Source organism: Dipodomys merriami, unplaced genomic scaffold (assembly GCF_024711535.1).
Source record: "Dipodomys merriami isolate MVZ:Mamm:240054 unplaced genomic scaffold, mDipMer1.0.p SCAF_5, whole genome shotgun sequence".
NCBI lineage: Eukaryota > Metazoa > Chordata > Mammalia > Rodentia > Heteromyidae > Dipodomys > Dipodomys merriami.
In genome coordinates, this window is record NW_027206068.1 from 75,957,042 (window position 1) to 75,981,380 (window position 24,339).

General features: G+C 47.6%; 1 protein-coding gene across 11 annotated transcripts in view; it reads right to left on the reverse strand.

The window, feature by feature from the left end:
- Positions 1-5,251: 5,251 nt before the first annotated feature.
- Kmt2c (lysine methyltransferase 2C) overlaps positions 5,252-24,339 on the reverse strand; it is a 237,609-nt gene continuing 218,521 nt past the window's right edge. For 9 of the 11 annotated variants that reach the window (XM_069997142.1, XM_069997141.1, XM_069997133.1 and 6 more), the window contains 15 exons: positions 23,333-23,474; positions 23,053-23,200; positions 21,109-21,287; positions 20,861-20,997; positions 19,329-19,578; positions 18,056-18,195; positions 17,557-17,664; positions 14,790-15,909; positions 13,869-14,005; positions 12,552-12,694; positions 12,127-12,295; positions 7,737-7,853; positions 7,426-7,499; positions 6,534-6,642; positions 5,252-5,398 (listed from right to left, as the gene is read on the reverse strand). In XM_069997142.1, coding sequence (XP_069853243.1) covers positions 5,306-5,398; positions 6,534-6,642; positions 7,426-7,499; positions 7,737-7,853; positions 12,127-12,295; positions 12,552-12,694; positions 13,869-14,005; positions 14,790-15,909; positions 17,557-17,664; positions 18,056-18,195; positions 19,329-19,578; positions 20,861-20,997; positions 21,109-21,287; positions 23,053-23,200; positions 23,333-23,474 — 3,066 coding nt within the window. In that variant the 3' untranslated portion in view covers positions 5,252-5,305. The remainder of the gene's footprint in view (positions 5,399-6,533; positions 6,643-7,425; positions 7,500-7,736; positions 7,854-12,126; positions 12,296-12,551; positions 12,695-13,868; positions 14,006-14,789; positions 15,910-17,556; positions 17,665-18,055; positions 18,196-19,328; positions 19,579-20,860; positions 20,998-21,108; positions 21,288-23,052; positions 23,201-23,332; positions 23,475-24,339) is intronic. The other 2 variants (XM_069997137.1, XM_069997138.1) reach the window with 2 other exon arrangements.

Sequence of the window (24,339 nt, forward strand, 5' to 3'; positions counted from 1 at the left end):
TATTTAAGAGGCAGTTACTATTATAAATTATTTTGATGATTTACGGTACTACATTTAAATAAAGGCTGTTGGATTATTTCGTAGTTTGGTTCTGCTCTGTTTTGTCTAGCTTTGGCCCAGCCTCAGCCGCGGTGGTTCAGCAGATGAGCCTCACCGCGGGGCACCACACTTCCTAGCACGAGCTATGAACTTTCCATATAGGTGTAAATGTGCAGTCTGCAGTGCCGAGGACGGGATCCCACGATCTGTGCAGCGGAGAGAGAATATTGCTATGGGAAGTGACAAAATACCTATGGATTCTTCCTCAAGATGCAGGGCAGGGGGCAGTCCTTCCTCAAGACGCAGGGCAGGGGGCAGTCCCACACTGCCGAATGGACTCTTGATATTTTTTTGTGGGAACTCAGGCTACCGCATAAGCCACACGCCAGACCTCTTGCTTTTAGTGTGTTTTTCAGAGAGGATATTGTACTTGCCCAGGCTGGCCTTGTACTGTAACCCTCCTGTGTCTGCCTCCCAAGTAGCTGGAACGCATGTGTGCCCCACCACACCCAGCAGCTCACTGTTTCATCTCCAGCTACAAAGCAGTTGAAAAACTGCACAACATATGTGACTTAAAAGGCAGCCATATGGCAGGTTTAAACCCAGCCCTATCAGCAATCATATCCAAGGTAAATGTTCAATTAAAAGGCATACAGGGCTGGGAAGGTGGCTCAGTGGTCGACTGCTTGCCTTGCATGCATGAAGCACTGGGTTCGATTCCTCAGCACCACATAAGCAGAAAAAGCCGGAAATGGCACTGTGGCTCAAGTGGTGGAGTGCTAGCCTTGAGCTGAAGAGCTGAGGGACAGCGCCCAGGCCCAGAGTTCAAGCCCCACGACAGGAAAAAAAAAGCATAGAGTGTGAAGCCCACTATAAATATGAAGTTAAAATGAAGACATTTCAGTCAGGCCTAAACATGCATGCTGACACCCGAGTATGAGACAGTATGTCTCAGCCGAGAATGTTTGGTAATAAGTAATGTGGTGATGTGTTCATAAGAGCATTCATCAAGAGGAAATGATCCAGAGCACATAATACCTGAAAACGGAACTTCTAAAATATGTATGTGCTGCTAAAACTCGACCAGCATGCAGCTCTCCACCCAGCAGTGGAACACACATGCCACTTAACAAGAGAGACTGTATTCCAGGTTACAAGATTCAAAGCTGGGTGCCGGTGGCTCATACCTACAGTCCTAGCTACTCAGGAGGCTGAGATCTGAGGATCACAGTTCAAAACCAGCCTGGGCAGGAAAGTCCAATTAGCCACCAGAAAACCGGAAGTGGTGCTGTGGCTCTCGTGGTGGAGCATGCACTTTGAACTGAAGAGCTCAGGGACAGTGCCCAAACCTATAGTTCAAGCCCCATGACTGACAAAAACAACAAAACAGACAAGATTTCAACATACTACACAAATTCTAGCCATGCAAGGCATACCAGAAATCAGCTAATAAGTTAACCAGGTCATTTGTTTAGTTGCTTATACCAAATCCCAGGAGATAGACCTTGTCCAGGTTCCAAGGCCAGCCTGGGCAAAAGGTTCAAAAGACAAAGCTAAATGTGGTTATGTGCACCTATAGTTAGAAAACCTCCAGCTACCTGGAAATGAACACATTTTGTCTTGGTCAAAAAAGGCCATTTTGCTAGGTACCATGGCTCATGCCCACAATACTAAGAAAGCTAAGCTCTGAGGACTGCAGTTTGAAGCCAGCTAGACAGACAAATCACGAGACACTTTCCTCCAATTCACCATCAGCAATCGAAGTGGAGGTAAGGCTTGCCTAAGCAAGACTGAAGCCCTGAGTTTTAACTCTCAGTACCAATAATACCGCCACCCCCACAAACCTACCAAATATTAACAGAAAATGGTTGAGATCAATAATGTAGATGAACTACTAGCCAAAACAGAGCCGATCACTAACCCAGGACTAAGAATGGCGAGCTCATGACTGAGAAAGGTGCAGAACAAGAGCAGCCCCTACTATCTGGGAATGCAAAAGTGGAAGACTGACAGGTTTCTCACAAATGCAACACTGTCCTCAGGAGTTTCCAGTCACAGAGGTTGGAAACTGAGCCGCACAAATGGAACAAACATGGAGCTCTCTTACTGCCAAGCAAAATAGAAGAAAAGACTTCAGCAGAACTCAACAGGGAGAGCTATTTTAAGCTCATTTGAAAAGGGAGCGAAAGCTGAAGGAAAGTCACGTTGTCAAGCCCCCTTACACATGTAAAGGCTGTAAGGTACCGTGTTAGTCTGCCTAAAGACCCCACGATACCCAACTGTAGAAAGGAAGCCCAGGGACCCCCCGAGGCTGAGGAGTGACCGGGCACTGTGCAGGCTTCTCAGGCCAGCCCTGTGACCACGCCGAGCCATTTCCAGTGGTGGGTGGGATTTCCTCACAACACGTGAACTCGGGTGAGAGAGTGCCCCCCGTGTACATGCTGTACCCCCCCCACACCCCACACCATTTTTTTAACCACTTCACATGGGGGCCAGCCATTACCTCTACTAATGTGTGCAACCTTCACATGGTCATAAAGTACATCACAAAAATTTCCTTTAAAAAGGAACTAGAAATGGAAAACTCATCAAGCCAGAAAAGTGCCTGTGTGGAAACACTACAGAAAAAGCCACAAGCAAACAAGGCCCAGGGGCCTGTGCTTACCTCCTGGGTGGGTCCTGGGTGGGTCCTGGGTGAGGGCCTTGTCAATGCAGCAAAGCAGGGAGAGGCGGCGATTCCATGGGGAGGGAAGCGCTCGCTGTTTGCAGAATGTGATCTAGTAAGCAGGCACCTGGTGCCGCTCGACTCAATGATTCCCCCTCCCCGCTATGTGATAGTGGAACAAAAGCACTCGCAGCCCCTTCTGTATGTGTGTCCAGTAAATGACTTGAGATACTCAACATGTCATAAACTGGGTTTTGCCCAACTGTAGGCTACAGAAGTGTTCTGAGCATGCTCAATAGATATATGGCCAGGCTGGGTGGATAGGAGGTTGGCACCTACCAACATTTTCAACCAGCCCAAGTGGGCTCCCTGGGCAGAGACAGGAAGCAATGGGGCTAGAACTGAAGATTCGCATCACGGGAGTGTGGCTGATGGGAAGCAGGCGCCAGGAGCCATCATCAGTCCTTCCGGCCAAGAACTTGGTTCCGCTTAGATGAAAATTGCAGGCGTGACAGTTGAGAACACGCTGTGGTGACCTTTGGCCGATGGCAGAACCTCACACCTGTCCGTGGCAGGCCGGCCGAGCCCTCGAGGCCAGGGCGTGGCTGCACAGGACATCTGCGTGGAGCGCGTGATGAGAAGTGTGGTTGATCAGTGACTATTTACGTGGCCACAAATTCAGCTCTGCAGGATGAGGGGTGGCTCTTCCCAGCAAAGTGTGGTAGTACATAAGCAAAGGTAGAGAGAATTCTAGAGAGGCCTCTAAATCTACTCAAAAGAGCAAGGGAAGAGGGTAGAATTCATTCAGAAGGTCTGTCCAATCCAAGACTAACAAGACACGAGGCAATGTTTATAGATGTAAAATATTTTATTTGTAAATGGTGATCTTCTAAATCTGTGTCCACAAATTCCAAAACCCATAACACTCTGTATACTTCAAAAAATTCAATTTTTGCCAACATTAGATACTATTATACAGAACAGAAACAACAAAACCTGGAAGGACAAATACTGGTAGGATGTCAGAATTTGTACAAGAGAAGAAAAATATCCAAGAAACAAATTTCATACAGCTATTTATCAAGAGAAAAATATATACAATTGATTTATTCTGTAAGATAAAAATACATCATGCCATATACATTACAGGTTCCGAACTGCATCACTGGCTGTACCGACAGCTCACGAAAGTCTTCATTTCCTACTTAGCCTGTGAAGTGTCAGTACCAGGATTTTTAAAGTACAAAATAAAAAGCTAACCTGGTTCAAAATGCTGATTAAATTTCTACAAGCAAACACAAAACAGTGTTTTTTTAATTAAAGAAATGTAAACAAACAGTTCATACAAACACATTTTAAAATTACATCTTCGAAAAACCCTATTGCCGGAGTCCTGCAGCTGTGAGCACAATTGCGTCTCTCGCTCTTGTCTTTTTTTTTTTTTTTATTTTTCAAATTTTTGTGTTAAATAGAAGGCTAAGGAATTAGGTTAAGTTCCTGCTACATGATTCTAGTATGTTTACGTGATTCTTTGTGGTCTAGTCAAAACTACTGCTGAAGAAAAAGCTCAGCCTCCATTGGGTGTTTGAACAGTTATTCACAGTTATCACAAATTGTAAGCACAAAAAAACCTGACTGAAGAAGTAGGGATGCAACAATATAATATGAAAAAATTAGTTTAAATTACCAAAACAGCTATAAAAGTTGTAGTCGTAGCATTCGTTTTGTTGTGTAGGAAGTTAGGTGTAGAAAACAAGTACAAGAGACATGGTTTCCAAAAAACCCAAACACTAGGGTGAACTTTCGTTTGTTACATAATTGCAATGGCGTATTCAATAACACAGAATTATATTGTAACATCCCTATGACGTTTTATAAGCACCGAGCTGCTGCGGAGCCTGGGAGCATTTGGTCAATAACTATTTTTATACTGTATTTTTTTCTCAAAATATTTACACATTTGTACAAAGTAACAGGGTTTGTTAGTTCTGCAGGTAACAGCAGCAGCTTGGCTTTCTTCTAACTTTTATTTAAAAATAGCTTCATTCACTTATTCAATAATAAATACAAAAAGTTTCTCTTATTTTACAGAAATCAAAAACTACAATAAACTGACTCATGGAATCAAGTATTTAAATGTATTTAGTGCAAGTTATTATCCCTTAGCTCTAGCCCTAAGGAAGCCATCTCGGTACATTCCTTCATCAGTGGTGTCCGCGGTCGGGGGGCCGCGCATGCGCGCGTGGGGGGGGGAGGGGGTCCGCGCAGGGGGGGGGGCTGCGCGGAGGCCGCGCATGCGCGGGCCGGCGCCAGCCGCTGGTGATGTCTCTCTACATTCATGGGAAGCCCCGCCGGCGGCCGCGCGGAGCCCCAGTGAAAGTTCTCCTCAGTGGGACGAACGAACAACACGAACGACACGGACGAGACGGAGGAGGGACGAAACCACCACGGGAGGGGGGCGGGGGGAAGAGGAAGAAGGAAAAACCAAAAGTGCTGGGCCCTCCTGCGGGCCGTGGGTGGGAGCGGGGCGCGGGGCGCGCGGGGCGGGGCGCGGGGCGCGCGGGGCGGGGCGCGGGGCGGGCGGCCGCGGCCGCGGCGGCGTCAGTTCATCCACTTGCGGCAGTTGACCGCCCCGCAGTGGCACGGGATCTTGTGCTGGTCGTCCTCGAAGTCGAACTTGTAGTCGTAGCAGAGCTGCCCGGGCAAAGACGGGTGAGCCGTGCGCGCCGCCGCGCCCCCCCCCCCCCCCCCCCGGCCCCGCGCGCGCCCCCGCCCCGCGCGCCCCCGCGGGCCAGACCCGGAGCCCAGGGAAGAGGAGGGCGGGTGCGCCCGTGCGGAGGGGGGGGGGAGCCCGCGCCCCAGGGCATTGGCACACGGTGGGCGTGGTGGGACGCGAGCCGCCGCCCCTCCGCCCAGCTCTCGAGGCCGGAACCCCGCCACTGGAAGGGGTCAATTCTTTCCTACAGAAAGCCCAACGGCACGGGGAGATGGCGGGAGGCCCGTGCGGCCCGGAGGCCCAGCCGCAGGCCGCGGACCCAGCCGCAGGCCGCAGACCCACTGCAGGCCGCGGCACCTGCTTGGCTCAGGCTCTCGCGGGCCTTGGGCTGCTGCGGACCCTCGCCACGGACTCCCGGAGCGGACTACGAGCCTATGAGCGTGGACGCGGGGGCGCCAGGCCGCCTCACCGCAGCCAGGGCCGTGCAGAAACCCACTGGGGCTCTGCACCGCAGGTTCTAGACCCCAGCACGACTCCCTGGGCCAAGCACGCGTGTGAATGACGGCCGGGGAAGGAAAACCAGGCGATCCAGACCACGTCATCCGAGCTGGCGAGAAGCCAGGCAGAGAGGTTGCCATGCTAGTTTTTTTTTCTTTTTAATCTTTCCACTCCAGTCCTGGGGCTTGAACTCATGGCCTGTGCGCTGTCCCTGAGCTGTTTTGCTCAAGACCAGCGCTCTACCACTTGAGCCACAGCACCACTTTCTGGCTTTTTCTATGTACGTGGTACTGAGGAATCGAACCCAGGACTTCATGCATGCGAGGCAAGCACTCTACCAGTGAGCCACCTTCCCAGCCAATGCTAGGGGTTTTAATGTCAGTTAAATGACAGGTATGTGACAGTGGGTCACAGGTCAAAGGTTATAGGGCATAGAAGGCTCCTGAGACATGCAAAAAGGTGTGGATGGAACACTGACACAAAACACTCAGACCAGTGAAGGAGGCACCCAAGTGCCCAACCGGAAGCTTTTCCAGCTCCTAGCAAGGGAGAAAGGGAAATGGCCACAGGAAAGAGCAGCCGCCCCCCGACGCAGGCCCTGACAGACCCCCTCACCTCTTCTCCTTTCTGGATTCTCCGGTTGGAGCTGATGATGATCTTGTGTCCTCTCTCAAAAGTGACCACTTCAGCCACACAGTTCGGGGCACAGGAATGGTTGATATACCTGCAAGCCAGGCCAGAAAACTACTGATTGTAAAACAACTAGAAAACTTTAAAAACTTTCAATTCATTGGGAAAACATTTTGCTCATTACATTTGTACTTATCAGTTAACTAAACAAATTTTAAATAAGTCAAATTTTAAGAATTCCTCCCAAAACATTTTCTATAAGCCACGTGGCATAGTGGTGTATACCTACAATCCCAGCATTTAGGAAGCTGAGGGAGTTCCAGGCTAGTCTCAGTTAGCAAGGTCTAGGAAAAGTAAATCCTGTAATTCCTGCTACTTAAGAGACAGAAATAGGAGAACCATGATTCAATGCCAGTTCCATGGTCACTATACATTTGATTGTCCAGAAGATTTGGTTTCAAAGAATTAGCCTGATGTGGTAGCTCACACCTGTAATCCCAGCTGCAAGGGAGGCAGAGGCAGGAGGATCATTGTCTAAGGCCAGCTGAACAAAAGCTAAGACCCTATTTGAAAAACCAGGCAAAAAGAGCTGAGGGGCGTGGCTGAGGAAGAATTTCTGCCTAGCAAGCATGAGGCCCCCAGCTAGAATCCCAGCACCACTGGGGAAGCGGGGCAGTGACAGCACACGCACATGTGCATGTTTTGAACGTGCAGTCACCGTGAGTCTCGTGAGAACACACCCGGTGTCCACCCCTCCCCTCGCTCCTTGGTGCCTGCAGTGCGGCTTGGACTCAGGACCGCGCTCACTTGGCTTTTTCGCTCAAGGCTGGCGCTGGAAGAGCTCCACTTCCCGTCTGTGGCAGGCACAGCCCCTCACCTTGCAGGCCCTCCTGTGAGTGTGGCGTCGATCACGTGGTCGTTGTCCATGCGGAACATGTACACGCCGCGGTTCTAGGGGGAAGGAAGGCAGAATGAGTGCCAGGGCCCCGACTTTGCATCAGGCCAGGCCTGTGGCGGGCAGGTCACAGGTCACAGGCCATCGGCGGCGCAGCTCAGCAAGGACAGCAGCGCGGCAGGGCTTCGCGGCTGCATACCATGTGGCCCGCGAGCTGTGCAGTTCAGGTGTGCGGGAGGCGCAGGAGGAGACGCTGCGGTTGGTCGGCATGTGCTGAGGGGGCTGCGGCCTACCTGGGACTCATAGAGTTTCTCCTTCCTGTTGGCCACTTCATTGCGAATGATCGTTCCGATGTACTCGATCACCATGGTGTGCTTCTCGATGTCTCTAGCGGCGTACAGGCCCAGCCCCTGCAAGGAGAACCGAGCCCGTTCCTCTGCTGTCCTGCCACAGCCCCGTTCCCGTGCTCTACCAAAGCTGGGACTTAAGGCCACCCTGTGCTCCAGTCTTCAACTGAATGGTACTTTCTGAAATTTAAAACCCTGGCAATATTAATACCGAGTACCACATCATCAGTACTTTGTGTCTTACATGAATTTCTGTCTCCGCTGGGGGTCAATGTGTCCAGGAAGCCCAGCACCCAGAGGCCCTTGCGAGCGGGGCTCCCTGGGAGTTGGGCTGTGCTGTGGGAGGAGGCCTTCGCAGAGTGCCCGGCCTCATCTACCAGGGCTCCTCAGCATCCTGTCCCGCCAACCACCCAGCTATGAGTGTGGCATCCCGCCCCACACCCCTCCATTCAATAAGGCCCAGTGGAACAATGAATCTAAGGAAATAAAAAGAGCTAACTGTGAGAAATGAGTCACTATAATACTGCTACTTTTAGGTTTGGCTGGGAGCTTCCTGGGAGCCAAGGCAAAGAAGAGAAGAGAAAATACTGTGCTCTATCAGGAAGGTTGGAAACAAATGCAGTGAAGCCCCATGCCGGAAGCGAGCAGGCTGGAGAGAACCGGGGCTGCTGTGGCGCTCGTGAGGCGCGCTGCGCTTCCAGCGCCAGCTGTTCTGAAAGACTAATGCTGAAAACGGCAGAAAAGCAAAACATGGGGAAAAAGCAATTCTCATGTATAATCTAGTACTTTCTTGTGCTAGTGTGGGTTGGGCCTGCAGGGGCGTGGCATGGAGTCGCCGTGCGTGCTGGCCGTGGGGAGAGAGTGCCACAGCAGTGTCTGCTCGGTCAGTTCTAATGTGACTCAGAAGTGAACACCTCTGGAGACCAGTAGAGTCTGGCTAAGCTCCAACAAGAGGTAAGAGGAAGCAAACAGAGCATACATATCTGTACGTGAAAATCTATTAATAATATTGGCATTATTGGTAATCTATTAATAATATTGGCATTGAACATAAGGTTATTATGAAGGATTGGATAGTTAAATGGTGCTTTACTAACGGCCATATGTATGTATATGCATATGTATATGTACATTTTGGTGCCAGTCTGGGGGTTGAACTCAGGATTTGTGCTCTGTCCACTCAAGGCTGGTGCTCTACCACCAGTGGTAGTTCTACTTCTTGCTTTTTGCTGGTTCACGCCTGTAATCCTAGCTACTTAGGAGGCTGAGAGCTGAGGATCATGGTCCAAAGCTAGCCCAGACAGGGGAGTCCCTGAGACTCTTTTTTTTTTTTTTTTGGTCCGGTCGTGGGGACTGAACTCTGGGCTGGGCACTGTCCCTCAGCTCTTCAGCTCAAGGCTAGTGCTCTACCACTTGAGCCACAGTGCCACTTCCGGCTTTTTTCTTTTTTCTTATGTGGTGCTGAGGAATCGAACCCAGGGCCTCATACATGCAAGGCAAGCGCTCTACCACTGAGCCACCTTCCCAGCCCTCCCTGAGACTCTTATCTCCAATAAACCACTCAGAAAACCAGAATTGGTACTGTGGCTCCAGTGGTGGAGCGCTAGCCTTGAGCTGAAGCGCTGAGGGACAGCGCCCAGGCCCAGACTTCAAGCCCCACAGCAGACCAAAAAATAAAAAATAAAAAAGACCTTCCTGCCCAGGTTGACTTTCAACCATGATCCTTAGACATCAGCCTTCTGAGCAGCTAAGATTACAGGCGAGAGCCACCAGTGCCCAGCTCATAAACATATTTTTGATTTTTGCCACTGCTCATGCCTGTCATCTTGTGACATGGGAGGTAGAAATCTGGACAATTGCACTCTAGGCTAGCCCAGGCAAAAAGTTAGTAAGACCCCATTTCAATCAACAAACTAGGTATGTCAGTTACTTGAAAACTAACTGAAGCCAAAAAGGACTAGTAACATGGCTCAAGTGATAGAAAACCTGCCTATCTTTGAGCACAGAGATCAAACTTCAATTCTGCTACTTCCAAAAAAGGGGGTAAAAGGCAAGAAAAATGTAGATCTTGACACTCTTGACCAAGACTTCTAGAAAATTATACATATTTACCTATATAAAAATCAAAATACTAGCCCAGTGCTGGTGGCTCAGGCCTGTAATCTTAGCTACTCAGGAGGCTGAGATCTGAGGATCACAGTTCAAAGCCAGCCTGGGCAGGAAAGACCATGAAACTCTTATTTCCAATAAAGCACTAGAAAACCGGAAGTGGTGTTGTGGCTCAAGTGGTAGAGTGCTCACCTTGAGCTGAAGAGCTGAGGGACAGCGCCCAGGCCCAGAGTTCAAGCCCCATGACCGACCAAAACAAAACAAAACAACACAACTTTCTGGACATAAGAGGTTCTTCTACAGGAGAAAAGTACTGAATAATGAAAGTTGCCACAAAAACCGATAGACAGATGCTATTAAGTATGGAATTCTCAGAGAGGAGAACCCAAGTGGCAGACATGAGAAGATGCCCATCAATCAGCAGTTAGAAACTGAAATTAAGAGCACAGAAGCATGCATGCTTCTCAGACTGGGAAAGCACAAGGAGGTGTCAACACTGTTGCACAAGAGAAAGTATGAAAACACCAAAGTTGTCCCTTCCCTGTAAAAGTATGCGATTACGACCTTTGTGAAAACTATCTACTGAAAAGTAGATATAGTCTCATACTGAACTGTCTTTTGTGAATTATCCCACTACAAGGTGGAGGGGAACTATCAATACAAGGATGTTGGTCAAGATACCGATGGCTCACTGCTCGTTGTGAGCAACACTGTAAGAAAACGAAGGCTCCTCCTAGCACAGCTGCACTCCAACAGCATCACGAGCACTATAGCCACAAACAAGCGTGAGTATGGATGGGAAAAGTACAGATGTGCATTTCATCTAAGATCAGAGCAGAGAGCATACAGCATATCTGCTCCCATCCACAAGATCGCCAGGTAGGTAGCAGAAGGTAGACAGAAGAATGGAAAGAGAAAAGAAATGACCATGCCAGACTTCTCTAAACTGCTTGAAGAGACAGTTAAATGCACCTCAGGAAGGAAAAGAGATGAGCAGAACACTGTGAAAGCATCTAAAGGGAAAGCAGGTGACTGATAGGAGAAAGCACAGGAAGGCAGCACAGGCAGAGCCCCAGAAAGGTTACATTGTTAGCAATGCTAGAGTGAGATATTAAACAAAAAGACTAAGAAGACAAAAGGCTCTTAGCTGGCTGTTTAAAACTCGAAGAGAAGTCTCAGAAAGCATGGATGGGAAACCGCATACAGAAGAAAAGGGGAAGAAGCTATGACTAAAGGTGGAAATCCTTCTTTGGCTCCTCCCAAGCTGAAATCTCCAATCTGAATGTGTCAACAAGCTTCTAGCCGCTGCTGCTGTTGCTGCTGCTAGCCTGGGGTCTACATGAGTCCCAATCTCCAGCCCATAGGCACAGAGAGAAAACAGTGGGGAAGAACTTGCAGAGAATCAAAATAAGATAACTTTCTCAGACTAATGGTCATGACACAACAGACTTAAGGGTCATCAAATGAAGAAATGGAAAATAAAAGGACCTGAAACATCCAAGAATAAATTCAGGGAATAGGAAAAAGCTTATACTGAAGGAACAAGAAGGCATGTAGATAATGGGCTATTGATCTGTATGTATATATATATATATATATATATATATATATATATATATATATATATATGGATCTGTATTATCATTGTTGTTTAATCTCAGGGTCATTACTGTTTGAGCCACATCCCTAAGTCCTTTTTGCTTTACCTATTTTGCAGATAGGGTCTCATGCTTTTGGCCTTGACTTGGCCTTGGACTGTGATCCTCCTATCTCTACTTCCAATGTAGCTGGGATTTCAGGTCTGCCTTGGAGGAGGCTGAGAGTGGATGGAAGAGAACTTTCAGAGAGAGGGGGAATCATCTAAGCTTTAGGGTGTCTGGGGTGGGCTCCGAGGGGAGCTGAAGCTGTGACACTCCTCAGGATCATCAGGAGCTCAGAGGACAAGTGGGCTGGAAACCCAGGAACTGGACACCTTTTCTAAATGAGAACTGCCCAATTCCAACTCTGGGAAGTCCGGAAAGAGACATGAAATAGGGAACTGCAGGGCTGCAGTGTAGGTGTCGGCGTACTGGCGTCACTGCAAATGCTTGAGCCATGAAGAAAGAAAACAGATTTCCAAACAAAGCAGACAAGAGCCTGCCTCTGCCACCACGTGAAATCCCTGGCTACTGAGACCTCAAGAACCCCTCTCTCCTATTGCTCCCCTTCCGGAAGCCAAAATAGTCACCTGGATCCGAGACCGGGCGAGATACACATTGGATTTCCACTCGGTCTTCATTCTTCGGTACTGAGATGACTTGGAGTGGACGAACTGCTTGCTGTAGGGCGCGTTCAGCTCGCCGGTCACTGTGCTCTGGAAGGACTTGGAGGTGCTGGTGCTGTTGAGGGTGTGAGGCCTGCGGATGACGGCGGACCAACAGGAAGACAAAAGGCAAACTGAAGACACCTCTGACAGCACGGAAGCCAGGCCGCTTCACCGACAGGCACACACGGAAAGTTGCCTAGCAGAGACACGCGGCGCATCCTCCGAGGATGTCGGCCGCACACAGCCAGAGACAGCAGGGTTTGTAAGCAGCGGACAAGTCAAGCACAAACACCACTAGCAATGCCTAGAAACCCTGGGCTGTACTATGTGAAGTTAAAACAAAATACCTTAACACAAACCTCTTGACATGGGCACTCATTTTAGGTTCCGAGCGGGCACAGCCTGTGGGGTTCACGGCGAGGGGAAGCTCCATGAGAGGATTCCGGCCGTACCGGAAGCTGTAGTTCTCACACGCCTCAACCCCGGGCAGCTGGAAGGAAGCAGAGGCACAAGAGGTTAACTCACCTGCCCAGGAGCCAGAGCCCTGAGTTGGCAAAGGGTTGCTGAGAGGGAAAGAATGGAGGACATGGTCTCCAGTAACAACATGAGCCTTTATTTAACAAAGTTAACCTAGAGTCAGCGGGGAGTATTCAAGTTCTGTTTCACAGCAGAACCTGGGAGAGCCTGGTAAATGCTCCTTAAGGAAAATCATTCCCCCCACAGCAGCCTCACCAAGCAAAGCCGGCGTGTGGGGCTAGGATGCGGTGGCAGCCACAGGCACGGGCACGTGGTGAGTCACGCTCAGTTCTTTCGCTTAGAGTAATGCCCAATTTCCATCTGGGATTTTTCAACTAGGCAAGATTACAAGTCTGAGCTGGGGACAGGGCTTGAGTGGTAGAGCACTTGCATAGCAAATCAAAGCCCCAAGTTCAAGCTCAGGGCTCAGAGGAAAAAAGGAAAAGTTCAAAGTCATTCAGATGTCTTACTTTCTTTTTTCTCACTTTGCTCCAATGTGACCGTGGCCTGAGGGCTGGCTCAATGTCTACAATAGTGGGAACTGAAGGTTTATTCGCAAAGTGATTTTTAAGAACACACTTTTTAGGAATTGTATTTCTCTAGGGTCACAGAGGCTGTCAGCTGCGTGGGCAACAGCAAGGCTCATGACTCAGGGCCACTGAGGCTTTCCTCCAAACAACACCGCTTTTAGTCTGGAAGAGACTGCTGTATAATCACATGATTTTGCAAAGTACTGTGTAGCTATGGTTCAGTTGGACAGGTTGCTTGGCTTGTTATCTCTCAGGCAGAGGGTCAGGGAGCGACATGCTCATGGCTGCCCCTCGGGGAACAGCCTGCCCCACTCGGGGAAGAGGGCAGGAGAGCACCAGGAAGGCTCCCTTAGACTCAGCCGTGCCCAGGAACATCAGAGGCTGAGGGGAAGGTGAGCGCCGCACCCATCTGGAACAGACAAGGTGGACAGGGCTGGGTTCCCTCTCAGTGGACAGAGACCTGTGTCCCCAAATCATCCCTCAGAACAAGCCTGTTTTCCTCAGAACACACGGGGCAGTCCACGGATGAGGCCATGCTCTGAAAAGTGTGGGCACGTGGGGCAGTGGCCAAGGTGAGTCTGGAAGCAGCACAGGCTCGGCCCTGAGCGAGACACTCACTGATTCAGCTATGCGCGCCACCGCCGAGACAGTCAGGCCGAACAGGTCTTCTCCTTTTAAATACGCGGGGAAGAGCTGGAGCATTTCAGATTTCTTCCTCACACATGCCACAGGCTCTAAAATCTTATCCCAAACACCTACACATGGACAAGAAATTATTTTTTATCATCAACTTGACTTCGATTTTAAGCAGGCAGAGAAACAGGACACAGTAGAATCTCCACTCAAATACTCAGTACCTTCCAAACTGAACCAGCTGGGCAGTAACTTAACAAACTTGTCTAGAAAATGGCAGCAACATAAGAGTTAAATCATTTTCATGTTGATTAAATATTATTGATTTTAAAACAACAAGCCCAAATGGTACCATCTGCAGAATATTCCTTTCCTCTCTGAATTGAATTAAAATGTGAAACTGATAATAAGCTTAGCGCATTTCACACTTTGTTTAGAAGAACTAGCAAATGCTTACAAAGCAACTCCTCCTGGTAGTTCCTGTGCCAACAAAAATGGCAATGCACACCTGACCTGGAGTGAAAGTGAAATGCCTGAAACCCACTCTCCCCTGACACTCCTGGCAGGAGCCACCACACACCCGCTGATACCACATGCTTCACGACACCACACACCCCGCAACACTGCACGCTCCATGTATTGTTCCCACCTTGTCACATGCTGCAAGGTCATGACAAACTGTTCACACATATATTTGACCAACTCTTGTGTCGCATCCCGTATTTACTCATGAAAATGTTTAGAAAACTTTATAGCAAAGAACAAGATGTGATAACAAAGCAGCTAAAATCAGTACTTGCCAACCAAAGAAAAATCTATGAAATATGTGAACAAGCAAGGAAATACTCGTTCATTAAATTTAACAATGGAGCCTCTGACTGTGCAGGGCCGAGTCAGCAGAGTTACCTTTGGGTGATGAGTCACTCAAGACCAGGTCTTCATGGCCTTGCTCCACGATCCTGATGACAAACACCGGGCGTCCATCTTTCTCCTCAATGGAACACAGGTAACGGCAGCGTCTGTTGGCATAGCGAGTGCTCCAGTACAACCGACTGGCTTCGTAGCCCACAGGAAAGAGTGCTTTAGGAGAGTGGAACGCCTGCATTTGCTGTGGAAGCAGCTGGCCAATCGTGTGGAAGATAAGGCTTCCCACACGGAAGGTATGGTCCCGTTCTCCTCGCTGCACAATGCTGGCGATCTGCCGTACCTCGTCCCGTTGCACATAGACCCTTCTGAAGACAGCAAAGTAACTTAGCTCTTGCTCATGGATTCCCTTTGGTTTGTGCATGGGGCAAAGCATAGTTTTGTCCTTAAAAAACATGCATTGTGCTTTAATGGCGCAAGTAAAATGATAAATGTTGGTGCAGCGGAATCTGTGACATCCACTGGTGGCACCCGTCTTATGACAGAAGACACATTTCATTTGCAGGCCTCTCCTCAGGGCTAGCTCTACATTTATTAAGGCACCAGCCTGAGTCTCATAGACCTCGGTGGACCACAGAGCACAATTCAAGTGGACCCACAGGTCCAGGTCGAGGTTGAGCAGCCTTGCTGGTCCATCTGTCAACCCATCACCTTCTTCATGACAAAAGCAACACTTTCGGTAGTCTTTAGGCACAGGGTCAGGTTTAAGAGAAGTGCCCAGTTTCCTTAGAAACTCATCTATTTCATCCTCACACGGCGGTTTGAATGTCCCCTTAGGGATTACAATATGAATGCTCCATTTCTTCCACTTCATTCCTCTCCACTTCTTATTTAGTGGCCGACAGTCTTCAAGCCCACCGTGGACAGTCCTCAGCCGAGGCTTCAGCTTGACCGTCACCTTGAGCTCATCAGGCTTCGCCTCCACTTGGGCTGCCTCAAAGGCAGGAGGGAATGCAATGGGAGGCGACGGAGGGGGGGATGCTTTCTCTTGGAACTTGGGGAGACAGTGCACGTCCAAAGTGGAGATGTTGTTGCTGTACTGGTGGAATGCCTTGGAGGGCATCTCTCTCAGAGGTGACTGTGGCAACGAAGGGATGGGCTCCTGGGAGGCAAAAGGAAACCATGGGGAAGACAGTCCATCACACACCCTGAAGCAATTTGTGTCAGGGAAGCCTCAGGCGTGGCGCAAGTCAGCTCTGAACCTCTAAGGGTGGTCAGGTGGGGAGGGGGATCCCCTCCTATCTTTCTTCTTCAAAAGCACTAACTAGAGAATGCTGTCCTTCTGTGAACGTTCCTTCTCTGACGAAAGAAGCCAGAGTCGTCAACGCTGTCAGAAAATCTAGCTATTTGTGTTAAGACTTCGGCAGTGTCAGCTGCTAAGAGCTCATTCCCCTTTCCTGAACTTTCTGGCCACTGATCTTGGCTCCATGTCCCCAGCTGGTGTGAAATGTGAGCGATGGGAAGCAGCTCCCCTGATAACCCACAGCCTCTCCTCTGCACACACGCCAGCGCCTTAGTACAAGTGTGAAACATCGATGTTTCACATAAAACCCAGACCAGGCCACAACTACCTGGTGAAAACCACTCCCCTACTCACCTAAGCCAACACATTTTAATTAAAATTCTAAATTCAATGGTCTGATAGCTTAGATTTTGTTACAGTGGGGACTGTTGTTAAAAAATAAGTCTCTGCAATTTGCTCCAGGAAAGTTAGAATGAGCTTGTGACTTTAAATGAGCATCATTATTCCACAATACTGTGAAATTTAGGAAATTATGTAATCACTTAATCACAATTAAAAAAAAAAAAGAACCTTGGGGAAGGTAGGGAGGGAAGGGATAGTAGGGGGAAAACAATGGAGGGGGCAACAATGCTCAATAGGAAGTGTACTCATTACCTTGCTCATGTAACTCTAACCCTCTGTATAGTATCTTTACAATAAAAAATTTAAAAAAGAAAAACAAATAAGTCTCTGGACTATTCTTTTGTGAAAGACACTAAAGCAATTGTCTGGAGGAAGAATGACTGGCTGTCTTATAAGAACAACATCTGCTTCGAAACCTACAATTAAAAATGTATCAATTCCATCAACTACATAGTTAGATGCACTTAACTGGTACAAGATAAAGCAGCTTGCTATGAGTAAAATGCTTTTTTTTTTGTTGGTTGTGGGGCTTGAACTCTGGGCCTGTGCGCTGTCCCTCAGCTCTTCACCTTAAGGCTAGTGCTAGTGCTCTACCACTTGAGCCACAGAGCCACTTCTGGTTTTCTGGTGGTTTATTGGAGATAAGAGTCTTACGGACATTCCTACCCCAACTGGCTTTGAACCACAATCCTCAGATATCAGCCTCTTGAGTGGCTAGATTACAGGTGAGAGCCACTGGTGCCAGGCAAGTAAAATGTTTTCTCTCACAATGCACGAATAGTTATATTTTATTTTTGTGAGGTTTTCAGCCTTCCTGCTCACAAAAATAAAAATCAACAAAACAATTTCCAAGGTTAATATTTGCAATTGGTAGAACATGAGATTTCAGTATTAGTGTTCTATTTGAACTTAAAAAAAATCTAATTTATTCTGTCCACTTTTGTCTAATAGATCAAGGCTATTTCCAACCTCAGGAAAACCTGATTAGGTTTTCTACTTGGGAGCTTTACCCATGAGGAGGGAGAAATCTTTCCATGTCTACTGTGTACCTACAGAACAGAAATCTTTATTACATATTGCTTAGTGAGAGTGGCCCAACTTTACCTTACTCTCTGGGTTTTTCACTTGTGTGGTTGATGAATAAAGAATAAAGCAGTTATTACTACAAAAGACAATGTCCTTCTCCATTCTCCTAATGCTGTCCCGGGAATCCTGAAAAACAAAGAGAAATGCATGGAGATCACCCCAAGCAGAACTTCATTCAAGCAAGAGCCACACAGCTGACAGCAAAATCTGGAGTGACCTTCTACTTTAATATGAGTTATCACTTAGTCATTCCGCCAGAGAAAAAAAGATTGCACAAAGTGTACTGTCCAGATTCCATTTTATTCATCACTAATAATTTGACAGTGTGCTGTAATCATCTGACCTAAGCCCAAGTCTGCCGAATACATGCTGGTGCTACACCAGGAAATTGCCCCTCACCCACACTCCACCCAGGGCCGTGTGTGCTCTGAAGGGACTCCTCCCTCCCCCAGGAGCAGCCACTGCTGAGATCACCTCCTCTGGGTGAAGGGCAGGGACCTTAAGAATAGTAAAGTACCTTGTTTGCAAAGGCTAGATCCTTGAAAGACTTCCGTACCCCACTTCCAAGAATAACCACCTTGCAGTGACAGCACCACTGCGGTCGGAGCACTCCACTTTCGGTGACGCTGTGGCTAGAATCCTTATATCCAGAGAGACCTACAAGCGACCCGCGTTTTAGTAATTAAAACTGACCAATGACACAGGTTGTACATGGTGTAAAATTATGCTGTATCAACCAATTACAGCATGGTTCATTAATGTACTTTAGACTAATAAAAATCTTATCCAGTAAGCAATGGTTACATGGCATCTATGATGTGATGCTGGAGCACAAATAAATAAACACTTATTCTCAAACAGCTGAGAAAGAAGTGCTTGGATGAAAGAATCAGACAAACGCAAGTCACCAGGACAGATTCACATCCACGCAGAGCGCACAGAGAGCAGGGAGAGTCCCACTGCCTAAGGAGTCACGATGACTTGCAGACAAGAGACTCAAGTGTGACGCGGTACCAAAGAGAACTAAGGAAAGATCTGAAGTAAAGTATAAACGAGGCCTTGGGGATTCGAAGGCGCCAGGTCGGCTTCTGGAGCGTCACTCAGCTGGAGGTGAAGGCAGAAAGGGCTGAAAGACTTGAGTGACAGAGCAGCTGGGGCTGAGTTCAAAACTCCAACACAGACAACGCTGAAAGAATGCAGAGGAGAGCTGAGGGGCTGATGGATTCTGTAAGGACAGAAGCAAGACTCTAAGGAAACCTGTGAGCAGGAGGGTGGTGAAGAAGCACTCAAGTGAGATACCAGCAAGAAAGGAAGCCATCTCACAGGGGCCCGAGGAGGGTGTGCTGGTGGTGAGAGACGGGAGCCCAAGCACCCCATGTGAAGGAGGCGCCCTGCCGAGGAGTGCAGAGGAAACAGAACGGTGGCGAGGGCAGAGGGAACAGGAGAACACAGCACAAGCTGGGTCACGCCTTGGGTTCTCTGCATGGGGCGAGCAGACAGACACTAGCATGGGAGGTTGGGGACAGACCAGGAGCCACTGAAGGGGCGGCAGGAGCCTGCACAGAGGGCCACACGCAGCCCTTCCAGGATGACAGCTGAATGTCATATACGAATGTATGGAAGGTCACATCACACCATGGAGAACAGAGATCTGGAGAAGGGTAATTCACCAAAGGCCACACATCAACACTGCTGAATACTTGTTAAAAAAGTTAGAAATTTAAACAAGAATAAGTGCAACTTCTGAATCGAGAATGGATTTGGGGTTAACAAAAAGCTCACTAGCTCACCATTGCTTGTTGGAAGAAATGGTACATTAGGCGGCTTCAGCCGGTAAGAGCTGGCTAATCTGGGAGGATTTGCAGATCCTGGTGGAGGCCCACGAAGAAGTAACTGCTGTCGATATTCCAAACCTGGGTTTACTCTGTGGCTATTGACCAGACCCATGGAGGGAACATCTGGAGCATTACTAACCTCATAGCTGTTAGGAATTCGGACGTGGAGAAGGTCAGAAAACGCAGCCACAACGCTGCTAATGTTCTAAAACAAAACGCAAACACTGTGTTACCCATTCAGAAAGCAAAGTCAGACATAAAATAGATATTCATGCTTACAGTACACACATAATAAAAACTACTAAGGTGCTTAGAAAAACACGCTTGAGAACACTATATATATGACATGTACAGAGTCATCAAAATCTAATGATTTCTACTTGAAGATTCTCAGAAAGACTGTGTGAATGGACCATATCCAATTAAAGCCTTCATGAAGAGAAATCCTCAGACAAGGATTCCATGAAACTTATCATCTATCTTAGTATCTGGCTGGGTGCCGGTGGCTCACGCCTATAATCCTAGCTTACTCAGGAGGCTGAAATCTGAGGATCATGGTTTAAAGCCAGCGTAGGCAGGAAAGTCTGTGAGATTCTTCTCTCCAATGAACCACTAGAAAACCAGAAATGGCACTGTGGCTCAAGTGGTAGAGTGCTCAACTTGAGCTGAAGAGCTCAGGGACAGTGCCCAGGCCCAGAGTTCAAGTCCCATGACTGACAAAAAACAAAAACAAAAACAAAAAGAAAATAAGAAAGTCTTAGTATCTGGACGGTGTAAAAGGCAGGCCCACAGAAGGGAGCAGGCCCAGGCACTCAGCAGTGCTCACTGTAAGAAGGCTTGCTTGACAACAGTCTACGTGGTCCACACGGCACCCCAAACATTGCCATGCTACTGTGCTGAGGTTGGGCTCTAATAAAACATCTTACAAGATCCAGAGTTTAAAAAGTGTTTAAGTCCGGAACAAATCACTACTGTTGTATGCAGATGCTACCTCAAGAACATTTCTATTGCTTCTCTAAAACTTTCACTGCTGATAATCTTCTTTCTCAGTGGGAAATGTCCTACCGCATTAGCAGGTATGGTGAGCTTCTCTCCTACGGCACGGGAGGGTCTAGCTGGCCAGTCACAGCCAGGCTGGGAAAATCACTTGTACATCACAGGACAGACATGCACGCAGGCTTCTCACTGACTGCCTACACCCGTCTGCCTCTAGATAATCTAGTATGGCCGACAAATTGCATTATAAATATCTACATGGCTCTTGGTAGAATGTTTCCCTCTCCAACAAGAACTCAACTTCTTCACTTCAGCTGAGCTTAATCACGTGCCTAATGACAGTAGTCTACATGTTTATTGTGACACTGTCTGATTCTTTACTGAATCTATTATCCTCAGGAACTAGGCAATCTGTCTTCCACTTCAAGCCACTAACAGACCTCTGACAATGGAGCGCCTCTGCAGTATTAAGAAGTCCTTTTGTTTCTTACCTCAGCAGCTGTGGGATGCAGGGTAATTGCTACAGATATAAGACCTGATCTGGGACCATTTGGGGATGAACCAAAAGGTGATGTAAAAAATAAAGTGCCTGGCTCAGTTTTGATGTCATTCCTTCTGGATTCTGAACCTTAAGAACAGAACAGAAATGAAAAGTTATTAGCGACTTTTTAGGAACAGAATATTTTCATTAGAAAAATCATGTGCTCTGTGACAATATAACCAGGCTAAGCGTTCTTACTTTTCCCAGTGATGCTAGGGAGGATGGGGATGATGGGGGATGGCACTGGCTCTGGAGGCTCCTCTTTGACCTGAGACAGATCTGGATACCTGCTCACTTCCACCCCAACCACACTCTCCGGAGAGGATGAGGGCACAAAGCTGTCTGGAGTGTCACGATCACCACAGTGATCCTGTATCCTGAAAAAGGAGCACATCCATACCTCAGTGTGCAAGCTCAGTGTGCAAGCAGGGCTTCTGCACCAGTCACCTGAGCATGACCACAAGCACACTCAGCAATGACAGAACCAAAAGAGCAAGTCAATCCGTGTAGGGTCAAATGAGGAACAGCCCAGAGAAAAAGTTTAGTAAATAGGTTTAGCTATAAAATGATGGAAATGGTCTGACTATTTTCTCCTGACTGAAGTTCTAGCATCAAAGCTTAAAGACCTGCCAGAGAGGGAGATGTTGAGAATGTAACAACACAGAAAGGAGGATGAGCACTACTTTGCAGAACCACAGGTGGCTGAGACTGAGAAGAGCCTCAAGGATATACCCAAATCACACCTGCATGGCACTGGCTGTCACTGCTGCTTATGGTGGCAGTAAAGGGGAGAAAGGATGACCACTGTGGCTTTGGAGACACTTGTTTTCCTTAACTGATAAAAGAAGGGGAAAAAGGAAGAGAATGTTCTCTGTTGTCTAGTCTGAGGCCCAAGTATACCAGGGAAATGGGGAGATGTCAGGCTATGAGATGCAGACCATTCCCCGGGGATCCGCTGCCTCTTACCCCTCCCACTTATGTGGAAGAAGACCTGAGGAAGGAAGGCTTTCTGACAGTCATGAACCCAGGGATAAAAAAGACCCCTGTAGGGGCTGGGAAGGTGGCTCAGTGGTAGAGCACTTGCCTTGCATGCTCGAGGCCCTGGGTTCGATTCCTCAGCACCACATAAGAAAAAAGCCGGAAGTGGCGCTGTGGCTCAAGTGGTAGAGTGCTAGCCTTGAGCTGAAGAGCTGAGGGACAGCGCCCAGGCCCAGAGTTCAAGCCCCATGACCGGACCCCCCCCCCAAAAAAAAGACCCCTTTAGCCAGGCGCCAGTGGCTCATGCCTGTAATCCTAGCTACTGGGGGTGGGGGTGGGGGGAGGGGGGGTGGCGCCTGTGATCTGAGGATCGTGGTTCAAAGCCCGCCCGGGCAGGAAAGTTGGTGAGACTCTTATCTCCAATTAACGACCAGAAAACCAGAAGTGGCGCTGTGGCTCAAGTGGTAGAGCGCTAGCCTTGAGCTGAAGAGCTCAGGGACAGTGCCCAGGCCCAGAGTTCAAGTCCCATGACTGACAAAAAAAAAAAAAATTAAATGGATGTCTCATCAAATAGAGAGTGATTATGTTTTCTACTCTCCAATCCTTTTTTAAAAGGGTTGGTTATTTGGTGGCTCAAGAGGCAGAGTGCCTGCCTAGCAAGATTGAGGCCCTGAGTTCATATCTCTAGCACTGCTAAATAATTTAAAAATACAAATTTTCAAAAGAAGCAATAAGAATTTGAAAAGTATGTATGGATTCCCTGGATCTAAGCAGTCAGATATTATTTAGGGGAACTCAGTTCTCTAAAACCAGAATGTTGAGCCAAATAACATGAATAAACTCATTAAAAGCACTTCACAGAACAGACCATGTATCTTCCATAGTGAGACTTCCTTGGTGTCAGACTGCTAATCATTCATTTTAGACTAAGAGCTTAGGAAGGACAGTTATAAAATACTTTGCAAGGAGAGATTTTTCCAATGCCCCAATAGTTAGGTAATTAATAAGACTTTTTAAAAATGCACAAACTGATTGTATTTAATAATAACAATGTATTACAATCTATATTTTCTAGAATATCACCCAATTTTGCCCTACCCATCCTATATAATAATTTTAAGATGGAAATAACAAAAAAGTCTTTGGAGAAAAAATAACTTCTACCTTAATTCTTCCTGGTTGTTATGAGGTGGTGTTGGGAGGGAGGCTGGAACATCGACTGTCTTTGGGCCTTGAGCAATAGCTCGGGCCAGCAAGTCGTCCTGTGGCCTGAATGGCAGCTGAAAAGGCTTTGGCCCCAGGGTTTTGGTAACTGTGAAAGCAAACATACAGAATTGTAAGCACGTCTGGTCAAAGCTAACGTGCAGGTACAAGTTTACAGCTCTACTGACATTTCACCAAACACATCTCTCAAAGGTGTAAAGTGCAGCGGCTACAATCATACCTTCATGGCTCACCAGAACTCCAGCTTTTCCTGCAAGTTCTTCAGTTGTCGCAAAACCATTTGCCATCTTCTGACAAGCCATAGGAGGTGGTGTAGGAGGAAGAGAGGCAGGGGGTGTTGGAGGATTACTTAAGTTATTCTGCTGCAGGAGACCAAAAAATTTTAAATTATATGCTACTGAGCAAATATGCAAGGATCTTGCTAAGACCTAGTTCTGTGAATTTTTAGCACACAGAAGCTAGGCAGGATTAAGGGGAAACAACCAGAAAGAATTAAGGCAAATGTTTTCTTTCTCCAAATAGCTTTTAGTTATTTCTATTTTTAAACACAGGTAGAAGGCCAGGAGGTCTTCAGTAGAACTGGGCATATTACTAACTACTCCTTTCCATTATTCTTATTTTTATTTTATGTAACTCTGTTCAAGTTCATGGTTACAACTAGTGAAAAGCAACATTAAAATTGAATCAATAAATTTCTTTTAAATCCCTTTACTCAATTTTCCTCAAGATAGTTCTATGGGAAAAAAAAAAAAACCCTTGCAGAATATGGAATCTTAAGTTTATCTTAAGTTTATCACTGCAGTTCACATCTCAGATATTAGAATTTGGATTATCCAGAATCTCCAGAAGAAGCAAAACCAAACCAAATCAAACCAATAAGTGGGTGGTGGCAGCTCATGTCTGTCATCCCAAACTACATGGGAAGACTGTGGTTCCAGGCCAGCCTGGATGGAAAAGTCCATGAGATTCCATCTCTATGGAAGGAAGCTGGATGCACTGGCATGCCCCTGAGATCCCAACAAGGACTAGAAGCCTGAAGTGGGTGGACTGCAGTTCTGGAGTGGGCCCTAGTGGGAAGCGAGACCCAGGGAATCACTAGGGAAAAAGAGGGTAGGAGGTGTGGCTAGCCTAGCAAACATGAGGCCCTGAGTTCAAATCCTAGTACCAACCGTTCACCCTCTCCCACAAAAAAAAAGGAATACAGTGAGAATGGAGTTCCTTTTCAAA